The 12,865-nt window shown below is 36.0% G+C and overlaps 1 protein-coding gene across 1 annotated transcript in view; it reads right to left on the minus strand.

Moving 5' to 3' along the window:
- The window catches only part of LOC144453777 (putative E3 ubiquitin-protein ligase UBR7), an 81,907-nt gene extending 69,058 nt beyond the window's left edge, over nucleotides 1–12,849 (minus strand). The window contains exon 1 of the mRNA XM_078145129.1: nucleotides 12,694–12,849. Within this exon, the coding sequence (XP_078001255.1) occupies nucleotides 12,694–12,786 (93 nt within the window). The 5' untranslated portion in view covers nucleotides 12,787–12,849. The remainder of the gene's footprint in view (nucleotides 1–12,693) is intronic.
- Between the last annotated feature and the right edge of the window lie 16 nt (nucleotides 12,850–12,865).

The raw sequence follows: 12,865 nt of genomic DNA on the forward strand, positions 1-12,865 counted from the left end.
GTGCCACCAGTCATGGTCGTGTGCTGTATTAAATTGTATGAAATATAGTGCCACCAGTCATGGTCGTGTGATGTATTAGATTGTATGAAATATAGTGCCACCAGTCATGGTCGTGTGCTGTATTAGATTGTATGAAATATAGTGCCACCAGTCATGGTCGTGTGATGTATTAGATTGTATGAAATATAGTGCCACCAGTCATGGTCGTGTGATGTATTAGATTGTATGAAATATAGTGCCACCAGTCATGGTCGTGTGATGTATTAGATTGTATGAAATATAGTGCCACCAGTCATGGTCGTGTGCTGTATTAGATTGTATGAAATATAGTGCCACCAGTCATGCTCGTGTGCTGTATTAAATTGTATGAAATATAGTGCCACCAGTCATGGTCATGTGCTGTATTAGATTGTATGAAATATAGTGCCACCAGCCATGGTCGTGCGCTGTATTAGATTGTATGAAATATAGTGCCACCAGCCATGGTCGTGCGATGTATTAGATTGTATGAAATATAGTGCCACCAGTCATGGTCGTGTGATGTATTAGATTGTATGAAATATAGTGCCACCAGTCATGCTCGTGTGCTGTATTAGATTGTATGAAATATAGTGCCACCAGTCATGGTTGTGTGCTGTATTAGATTGTATGAAATATAGTGCCACCAGTCATGGTCGTGTGATGTATTAGATTGTATAAAATATAGTGCCACCAGTCATGGGCATGTGATGTATTAGATTGTATGAAATATAGTGCCACCAGTCATGGTCATGTGCTGTATCAGATTGTATGAAATATAGTGCCACCAGTCATGGTCGTGTGATGTATTAGATTGTATGAAATATAGTGCCACCAGTCATGGTCGTGTGCTGTATTAGATTGTATGAAATATAGTGCCACCAGTCATGGTCGTGTGCTGTATTAGATTGTATGAAATATAGTGCCACCAGTCATGGTCATGTGCTGTATTAAGGCCCGGTTACACGATGCAACTCGACTAGCAACGCACCATGTAATTCGTCGCATGCGACGAATTGCATCGTGTACTCGCCTCGTCGCAGGGTCTTGCGACGTTGCAGGGTGCGTCGCAAGGAAACCGACATGTCGGTTTCCTTGCGACGCGTCGCAAGTTGCTTCTCGAGTTGCTTCGTGAGTTGCACCGTGTAACCACTTCGTCGCGTCGCAAGTAATAACCTTTGACATATATCTACGTGTGAAATGACGTTCAATGTTATGGCCGCCATGTTTTTAGTATAAATATTCTATTTCAGCAAGTATTTTTTATATCATTTCGATTTATCACCACGATTACCACTTATAAATAGTATACAATGTCTATGAATGCTTGATTTCCGCTGAATATCATTTTATTTCCAACTTGAATGCAAGTAGCGACATCGGAAAGATCAACATCGCCCTAAACGAACTTCGAATTGAATAGAGTTTTACTATCGATACCTCAACAAGTTTTCAGTCATTTTATTCGTAAATATTAGCAATTTCATAGCATTTTTGCCAAATTCCTGCCGCTAGAAGACTTGACCTCGATGACCAGTAACTTTTATATATCTACGCATGTGCAACAGTTAGCTCTTGCGACTCACCATGCAACTAGTTGCATCGTGTACGCGCTCCCGTCGCAGTTGCAAGCCTCGTCGCATGCGACGAATTGCTTCATGAGTTGCATCGTGTAACTGGGCCTTTAGATTGTATGAAATATATTGCAAATAGCATTGTAGCATAACTGTATAATTGACTGAATATTTTGAATGCATTTTTTGAATATTTGTTTATTTGTCTATTAATCCCTGTTGTTATCTTTGCAATAAAAGTGATCATTTGGCTTTTGCAATGAGTGTGGTCTTTTTGCTAGGCACATTTACATACACTTTTTGAAAGTTTATTCAATTGTCAATTAATACATATCCTTATCTTTGCAATATACCTTATCATTTGACTGTTGCTATGGGCATGGTCCTGTTGCTAGGCACATTTACATACATTTCTTCCATACTTATTCAATTCTTTATCAATACATGTACCTATATATTTGCGATATGCGTGATCATTTGGCTGTTGCTATGGGTGGTCTTGTTGCTAGGTACATTTGCATACATTTTTTGAATGTTTGTTCACTTGTCTAAATATCCCTGTTAGTGTTACATTGTATCTTTGTGAAATACACCACCATTTGGCTGTTGCTGGTCATTAAGGATATTTGCATACATTTTTTGAATGTTTATTCATTTGCCTACCAGATGATGTTGTTTTTTGACCAAAACACTCTGCCTTTAACTTGGTTGTTGCTGTGTGGTGTGTGTGTTGCAAGGGCCAAAATGTTTTACAGAAAATAACACTTCTAGTAACATCTAAAGAAGTTTTAGTCTCATTGACAAAGTTCTTTCTGAGATTTAAGTTTTTTGACACCTACAATGTAATTTGCATATCACTTATGAGATCATTATACAAAATGTATGCTTGCTATTTATTCATCTATACACCCCAAGATGCATCCTCATCAAATTTCAAATTCAGTCTAATCTGCTCAGTAGTTTTGGAATTAAGGATGAGATTCAGGTTCGTTGGCTCACTTTTCCTTCATAATACTTCACAATAAAGACAATATACATGTAAATACAATGTGTTTCAGGTATTATGTTGAGTCTATACATGTATTTGAAGTTGTGGTTTCTGTGGTGAGTTTTTACATTTTCAAGCATACTACTGATTTTTACCCAAAAACTACGTTTTTTGTCGATTTTCACTTAAAATTATTTAACTTTAACAAACAGTCAAATAGAGTCATTTTTTCAACTGTAAATGAAACTTAAGTACATAAACTAAAAAAGTTCCCTGGGTTTGCTTAGTTTTTCTCTCAATGTCTTGTAATAATCATTGAAAGTTGTATTTTTGTATTTTTTGCATAAATTAGCGTCTTTCAAACTTCTCGATGCGATATTCCCTCAAAATTTTCACTATCCGGATGAACCTTTTTTCGGTATACAAAATGTAGTGTCTCTGAGTAGTGTCTACAAATTTGAGACACCTGGGACGGTCCGATGCCAAGCTAAATAAATTTGAACTCCATAACATATACTAAATAAAGAGCTGAGAAAATGGCAAATTTGCATAATTAGACCCTTTCAGCTCTACAAAACCTCTCAAATTCGGCAGACACTTCAACAGCTATTTCCTGTGACTTGTAATCCCTTTGTTTAACATTGCCATTTGGTTGTGTATAGCTTTTTTGCTGCAGACACAGAGAAAATGTGGTATTTTGGGAGGGCCATGGAACATGGTGAGAGAAGATACACAGTCAACAGATACATGTAGTTCACGTGTTTGTTTCCCGCAATAAAGGTGTCGCCTCATTAATTAGTCGTCAAGGGGGAGAGACTTTAGATAATCTTTTAATTATTATGCATACCGTTCTCCATATGGGTTCAGACTCAGACTACTAACGAAGTGGTCTGAGGTTCAGACTAAAAGAATTACATGTACCTACATTTGTATAGTGGTTTGACTCGAATATTGGCTACGTTCTGATTTGAAGCCACATTCCTGCTCATGTATTAGGTATTGCTATGCAATTGTTGTTGGTGTTTCGTTGAAGACACACGATAAAAAAGTGAACCTTTTCCCTGAAATTAAATTTCCACATCACGACACCGTACAACATCGGGAATTTTATACAAATTGTAAGAGTGTTACAAAACTACCGTATAAATAATGGTACTTGACGAACTCGCGTCAAGTTTTTCTTCCACTCTAGGACAGCCTGTCAGTGACGTTTTATGATACTCGGAGTCATAGTAGACATAACCTCATTTATTTATTTTAATAGCCTTGAGGATCGCTCGGTGCCAAATTCTTGACAGCTTGCAGTTTATGTTTAGATAGTGTCATCATACACAGAAATAAACAACGCTACATTAAACTACTACAGTACATGTGACTCAATGTCTCGAAAGTTCACGAAGGATCGAGCCGTGATAACCCGATCCTTAGAGTGTGGTTGCCACAATTTATAGGACCTTAACCCTAATAATATAATATAGTATGTGAAGAGAACGTTGTCAAAATCCACCAACATGAAAGTTCAAAGCTAGTCTAAAGCCACACCCGGAAATAGCCGATGCAATGTCACGCATCTGACGTGAACTCTCAAATCTCGAAGATACAACTGTAGTGTGGTTCATTTTCGATGCTCCAACTGTGTTGATTAAATCGTTTTATTAATGTAAACATCAAATTTTTCAATCGGCTAAAACAATTAGCCTGCAATACTGTTAGATATTCGAGATTTGTATGTTTTTTACATGCATGATACTTGAAAACCGTTATCCAAAATACATCGCTGTCGGGTACAAGGCTGTAGGCTGTACTGTAAACAGGGTTCGTACACTTAAAGCAAAACAAAATTCCAGGACTTTCCAGGGGTTTTTCGTCAGTTTTCCAGGGGTATTCATATTGATTTTGGCCATTTTCCAGGGGTGTTGACACTATTAAAAGTATATTTTTTGAATGACATCTAATTGTCTGATGTGGACGAGAAAAAAATTAACAACAGTTCCCATAATATGTCACAAAACATTTTAAAGACAATCGACACTATGCAAGATGTTGGTTTCAAAACCACGTTTGCACGTGTACGCTAAGATTAACGGAGAAACCTCTGTCATACCCCCTAAGTAGCAGTTTCGTCAAGCTGGTGCATTGATCGTGTAAGATTGAGTCGCAGCATTCGTCAGTGTAATTCAGACATATCCAGAAAAATAAATTAAAAACTAAATTCTTATAAAATCGGTAGCGATGTCATACCCCCCCCCCCCCCACATGCATTATTACAACACAGTGTTGTATGTATATGTATGTAGGGGTATGACATCGCTACCGTCGTACCGATTTTATAAGAATATCGCCAATCCCTATAATAATGTCATTGTTCTGTATTAGGACCGTCATAGACAAGAATAAAACCATTTAGGAAAGGAATACCAGTTTACAAGCGACTGTGGTCCAAGTTGCATCACAGGGGACCCAGGAACCGTGTGACAAACAAAACAAACAAATAAATAAATAAACTATCAAATAAATGACAAATGAACAAATGAACGAACGACAAGTATAGGGACAAACAAAATAATTAAATAAACCAGCAAATAAACATATACTCATGGGGGTATACTAGATATGTTTTTTTTCTCATGACGGAACAGCCCTTTTAAAAAGTTGGACCTCACTTCCTCACATTGTTATCAAGAGATTAATCAAACTCAAATATTTTAAGGGATTAAAATCTACTGATAAGGAACTGTTAATAATGTCAACAGATGCTTGTCTGCTGGTACTATTTTTGAAGGTTGCTGGAGGTGGATGTGTAGTTGTTAAAACCATGGTTAAAGTATGGTTAAAGTAATAGATGTGTAGTAAAATGTGGTGGCCACTGCAAAATGAAACTTTTATTTGTTTTTACCATGTTAATGTTCAATAAAGTTTTTCAATGCAGTATACTAGCCACGGGCGAGTGGCCTTTCATTTCTCTGAGAACTACTTCACCACTTTCAGTTTTTAAGGTGACGATGGGGCCGGGACACTGTCAGGTTCTCGATCATTTCATCATGACCTCGTTGTTATGTCTGGGTCAACTGTACATAGTACAGCCCGTGCTTGTGCTCGTACTGGTATTTGAGCACAAGGTACTTGTTTCCCGAGATATGTATTAGAACGTTTCTATCAGAATACAATAAAATGGCAATAATATCGATATTATTGACGTATTTAGCCAACTGAATATGAGGGGTAAAATTGTTTCTGTGATAGCGCAAGCCGGAAGACACTTCCTTCGCATTTAGTGAAACTGCGCGATCACAGAAACATGTGTAATTTTACCCCTTTCATATAGTGTTGGTTTAATACGTCAATATTAACGATATTATCGTCATTTTATTGTATTCTGATAGAAATATTCTGAGCCATAACTCGGGAAACAAATGCCTGTGTGATGGGTATAGAAAATAAACATATCTAGTATACCCCCATGAGTATCTGTTCATTTGCTGGTTTATTTAATTCTCAAATATTAAGTCAAAGATTGATGTAAACTTAGCAGTGCTACTTGTATAATATGGGAAGGTAGTCCCGTTGGATTATCATCCACATCTGCGGCCCAAAATGAACCACTGTTTTCAATGCCTACGCTACACACACGAACGGTCGTACGACCAGATTTCGGTCGTGGATGTTCGTTATCATATATGCATAGGGCTACAGTAATAAATACCCGGTTGTTCGTTTGACCCCGGACACTAAATTTATTCTAGATCGTCTGTCGATCCTAAACTCAGGAGAGACAGAAAAACTCGAACAACTGAGCAAAAATTGGCAGAATCCTCCTTGATTCCTTTCTCGAATGACAACCCGCGTACCCGCTGAGCACCACCGACTGCGAGCTGCGGGCCGCCATTTTGAATAAGAAATCTCGCGCAAAGGATTGTAGAGGCAAAATTAATTCGACACCATACACAAAATTAATTCAGCACATACACAAAATTAATTCGTGACATACACAAAATAAATTCAGCACATACACAAAATTAATTCGGGACATACACAAAATTAATTCAGCACATACAAAAAATTAATTCAGGACAAATAATAATTGGCACATACATATAAAAATAATTCGGCACATAAAAATAATTCATGACATAAATAAAAATAATTCGGCACATGCATAAAATTAATTCGGGGCATACATAAATTAATTCTAGACAACAAGAAATTAATTCCAGGAATGCATAAAATTAATTCAAGGAATACATAAAATTAATTCAAGACTACATAAAATTAAAACCGGTGTATAAAATTAATCAAAACACATTAAGTAATTCAAGGAATACATAATATTAATTACAGCAGTAGTTTTATTATTATAAATATTAGTACATAATTGTGACCAGAACGGGCCCCCATACTAGTATTGCCATGCCTGAGCTTGTAGTATGTCGACTCGTGTGCAGAACTTGTAACAATTTCTAATCGTGGTTGATGATGCTTTGATACTCGCTACAATGTTACGATAATTTTGTTAGCAGACCTACTGTTACCCCCGGCCGGGACTGTTAATGCAATATCATGTCCCTGAAATGACAACTGGGAGATGGAGTAGCAATATAACGTAAGATCGAAACAAACACTGCCCCCCCCCCCCCCCCCATTCAACTACGCATAGGCACGGTCTGTGGGGCAAAGTGTCTCGTGTACCGATCGTTTGACTGTCTGGGTTCAATCGGCGTGAATTTTGATTCACCACCGTGGCGAAAGACTTTTGGAAATATTTTCGCCATTTCACATTTACGAGATTCAGAACCATATGAATGGGTGGCTCGAGCAAACATGACAATCGTCAATATTAATCGATCGATTGATCATGATCATTTTCCAGGGTTTTCCAGGGGTAGGGCGCATTTTCCAGGGTTTTCAAGGGAGGGTTTGAAATTCCAGGGTTTTCCAGGACCGTGCGAACCCTGTGTAAAGTTTTAGCTGATGCACTGGTCAAAATCCGGGGTCAAAATCAACGTGCATAAGTCCGGGTTGAAATTGGCGATTTACATGCAAGGAGGTATTTTTTACTTGTTATTGGTTATATCCAAATTTACCGAGTTTGATTGGCCTTGTACAACAACACAGCTGAGAGATCATGTCACGTCAGTCATTGCATAGACACCTACTAGCTATGTCTCATTTGCATATGTAAAGACACTCTTCTGTAATCAACGTACCTGTCAATCTTCTTTACGGATGTAAATCCTTGTACATAAACATACACGAATGAAACCATATTATAAAACAAACATCACATTAGAGTTCATGTCATTTTTTTTCATTTCAAATTTATTAATGGAAAAATAAACGATTTTCAAAAAATCTTTTAACCAAATGATGGAACTTACAATGAAGCTTCATAATGAGTAAAAAAAAGGCCAAAATTCACCAACGAACCTGCATCTCATCCTTAAAGACTTTTGACCAAAAAGAGACATTTTAGCCCTAATTTGCATATCACTAACGGCATCATCATGTAAAGAACAAATCTAAATTAACATGCCCCTAAGAACATTCGCACCAAATTTCAGGCCCATCTGCCAAGTAGTTTTCGAGTTTGTTTTTTTACCACCAAGATACAAAATGTACATGTATCGACTCAAAATATAGATACTCTCCGCTCGCCTACCGCTCGCGCAAATTAAAATCCACGAGAGCGATTTTCCACTCGCGTGGGCCCCAACCAACCTGTACAACAGCCTGGTGTTATTTTATATCATTTTTCAATATGTGGTTACCATAAAAATCAACATTTATTCGGTAAAATTACGTGGTGGGAGCTTGGAACACTTCCGTGTTCATAATCGTCGATCTCCAGCTGAAGTCAGCGCTGACATTCATGACCTATATATGTATCTGAAATTTGCATTGTACTACCCTTATATGGGAAAAATAGTGACGTATTCGAAGCGGGACATGCATGATGTCATGGCATATCATGAATATTGATCAGCTCAGTATGCAGGGAGATTTCAACTTTCGAATCATTGCAAATTGAGCAATTACGATTGATACGATGACTGTTTGGAGTTCTCGTTTTCAGCAATCCATCGATGAGTTTAGTTTTAAATTCCGATCGGCCTAGTTTTGTTAGAACGTGGTTTTGGAGACCATCCTACGTGAATGTCTCCTCCAGAACATGAACAACAACTGCGATTTATAGTCGCTACACAAAGTACATGCCCAGAGTTCTGACAATAGCTTGGCGATGTTTTGGAGGGCATTGAAGAAAGAATGACAATAAAATATTATAAGATCGATTATTTTACAAAATAAAAATAAAAATAATCTGTCGATATTTTCCCCATCTTATCTTATTATTCTCGTGCAGTTTTCAGAGAAATTCCCGGGTTTTTATTTCATAATCTCCAACACGCAGTTTCATTGTTTTTGTCCGATGATCTATTCAACTGCCGACCACGTCTGTTTTACCTCCATGACTTTATCGACTGCTGTAACATATAAAATATTTGCTCGAATTTTCGCCTTGTCGTGATTTCTAAAACAAAGTAGGTCTGCTGCTCAGACGTGAACGGATCTCGCTACTTTAGTCGGCGACACCGGTCGTGGGGTTACGTGTTTTATTGTCTCGGATCAAGTGAACGGTTACAAATTAGTCAAATTATTGAGCTGCATTTTAAGCGAAATAGAAGTGGTGGTTTCTTCAATGCCCTCCAAAACATGTACTTTGTAGCGACTATAAATTGTTCCGGAGGAGATATTCAGGTAGGATGTTTTTATAAAAACGTTCTAAGAAAACAAGACCAGTTAGAATTTGAAATTAAAAACCAAGTTTTCTATTGTACTACTTGTAGTCATAACAAAAAACTTAATATTTGTTCAAGATTTTGATGTGCACAGACTTAACAAAATTGTTGCAATAATAATTGTTGTACAAATAACCAAACGAACTGTTACTTATAAATATATTTTTGCATACATTTAAAAAAAAAAAATTTTAAATTTTATTTCTTCGGAGCCAACTGGCCCAAAATACAAATAGAAATTAAAATGAAATTTTTTTTCTTCACTCGCCTGACTATTTTCAGGAGAGGTATTAAATCACTCGCCTACCACTCGCCTGGATGGTTTCAGGAGAGTGATTTTTAGCTCTCCTGCCACTTTCAAAAGACATGCCCTGACTATTGTATTGTATGAAAATGATGGACAACAGAGGCTGACTTGTGTCTTAAAATAAAAAAATGACACTGAAAAGTGGGAAAAACATAAAAGCTTAGAAGCTCTAAGAAAATATCAGGCAAGACAAAAAAGAACTGAAAAACAAAAAGAGAGAGATAGAGAGACTGCTAGAATAAGACAAAGGAGATACCAGGAAAGAAAGCCAAAGCTTCAGAAGCTAACCAACATGACAAGGGTGAAGTGAACAAACATTTAGAAAAATACTTACTAGACACAAACAACAGGTAATGTTGCTACATGTAGGACCAATTTTGATGAAAATCTGTAGAATAACACTTCCAGAAACATCTTCTTTTTTTTTTTTTCTTTTCTTTTTTTTTTTAATTATTTTTTTAGAAACATCTTACCAAGTTTCAGTCTCATTGACCAAGTACTTTTTGAAATACAAGTTTTTCACCAAAAATGAACATGTTTACACCTAATTTGCATATCACTGATGAGATCATAATATGCTTAATATTTCTTCATCTATACACCCCCAAGATGCATCCCCATTAAATTTCAATCCAATCTGCTCAGCAGTTTTGGAATTAAAGATTTTTGACCAAAAATACACATTTTTAGCCCTAATTTGCATATCACTGATGGGATATGCTATTCTCTCTTCAGGTACTTTTCCTAGTCAATGGAAGAATGCCATTCTTGTGCCTAATTTTAAGCCTGGTGTTAAATGTGATCCTTCAAATTATAGAGGCATTTCTATAAATAGTTGCTTAGCAAAACTTTTCACCTCAGTCTTAAATGGTAGACTTGTTAATTTTTTAGATGATAACAAAATTTACACTACTTTCCAGTCAGGTTTCAGGACCAAGAGGAGAACATCTAATAATATTTTTGTACTTAAATCAGCAATTGAGAAATATGTGTACTCTACTACCAAGTCAAGTAATTGTAATAAGTATCTTTACAGCTGTTTTGTTGACTTTTGCAAAGAATTTGATAGTATTTGGCGTAATGGTCTATTTTGGAAACTGAGGAATTATGGGGTAAATGGTAAATTTTATGATTTGATTAAATCTATGTATGATAATGTTGAGTATTGTGTAAAAACAAATGCTGGTCTCACAAAATTTTTTAGTTCTTTGGTAAGCATCAAGCAAGGCTGTAATTTAAGTCCAACTTTAATTAATATTTATTTAAATGGTTTACCTTGTATCTTTGATTCCAATGAGGATTTACCAGTTAAGTTTAACTCTCTTTCTCTAAATTGCCTTCTTTATGCTGATGATATTTTGTTATTGTCAGAATCTACCAATGATTTACAACACTGTTTGGATAAGTTACACAACTTTTGTTCAAAATGGAAATTAAATGTACACATCAAGAAAACTAAAGTCATTGTTTTCAATAAGAGCAACCGTTTGATTAAAAGTGTTTGTTTTCATTTAAATAGAATTTCAATTGATAATGTTAAGGAATATTGCTACTTGGGTACTATAATTTCTGCTAATGGTAAGTTTAAAAGAAATTTCTGTAACTTGAAGTTAAAGTCCATGAAAGCTCTTTTCAGTTTACGTAGACTCGTATCTTCTGATGGATGTATCTCAGTTGATATACATGTAGCTTTAGATCTTTTTGATCGTTTAATAGTTCCTATCATGACTTATGGTTGCGAAGTCTGGGGTTGCGAAATAAATCAAACGAAGAATTTTCTTGATGAGATTAGTTACTCTAGATTTTTATTGGGTGTTTCTAAGAGAGCTCCAATTAATGGTATTATAGGGGAATTGGGGTGTTTTCCTGTTAATTTTGTTGTTATTAAGCATATGTTGAAGTATTGGCATAGATTAGTTATGAGTGATGATTGTTTATTAAAGTCAGCATACTTATCTTCCATACGTTATTCAAATTGGGGAAACTATATAACAGATATGCTTGATAAATATAGTGAGAGCAATATTTGGATGTGTATTTGTAATTTTAACTCTACCCTTAATACAATTCAGGACAATCTATGCAAAGACTTTTGTAAATCTTGCTTTAATGATTTATTTAATGATGTTAGAAGAAATAGTAGTGATAAAAACAAACTTAGAACTCATAGAACTTTTAAATCTGTATTCAAACTAGAAAACTACCCAATCAAGATTAAGAATCCCACGTGTCGTAGATTAATTACGAAATTTAGAGTCTCTGATTTTCATTTACAAATAGAGTTGGGAAGAAGGTGTATGCCGAAAATTCCTGCCAATGAAAGATTTTACAAGAATTGCCCTTCAATGGTTGAAGATGAATATCATTATATTATTCACTGCCCACAACACGAAAATGAGAGTGTTTTATTTTTTTCCGATATCTTTGAAATATGCTTATTTTAATACTTTAAAAAAATTAACAGTCAAGAGAAAGTTTTGTATATTCTCAGTTCAGATGATAAACTTCCTTTTGCCAAATAATCAAATTCCTTTTAGATACATCTCGAAAGATATCCTCAGCAGACAAGTAATGTGTATTTTTTGTATTGTATTGTGTTTACTATACCATGCTTTCCACAGCATGTCGTTAAGTAATAAAGATTGTAAAGATTGTAATATTTGACTTTAAGGTTTTTGACCAAAAATCACATCTTTTGACTCAAATCACTTACCGGTGGTAAGATCATTTGATTTGAACAATTTTCCAACTAGACACCCAAGCTAATACACCAACCAAATATCATGGCAATCGGTCCGGCGTTTTTTTTTTTTAAGTTGTTTGCACACACACACACACACACACACACACACACACACACACACACAGACAGGCACTTTGCCATGCCTATATTACTACTGAACCTTATCAGTTCCATTATGCTAATAAAAAGCATTGTAAACCAAAACAACACTACAATTGGAGCTCGTCATCAGGTGGTGTACTCCAGGTGCAGTACATTTAAACACTTACTTGGCCATAAGTACAATACTTCTCATCGCTGCCACCAAGAACTGCATTTGCTTCCTCTTCCAGTTCTTGGTCTTCTTCTAAAACATCAAGCATGGACAAACCACCGTCATCGTTGTTCTCCCTCCTTGTGCCACCAGCAATAACCGAACCTTCCGCCATCTTCCACTCTCAA

The sequence above is a fragment of the Glandiceps talaboti genome, chromosome 2 (assembly GCF_964340395.1).
Source record: "Glandiceps talaboti chromosome 2, keGlaTala1.1, whole genome shotgun sequence".
Taxonomy (NCBI): domain Eukaryota; kingdom Metazoa; phylum Hemichordata; class Enteropneusta; family Spengelidae; genus Glandiceps; species Glandiceps talaboti.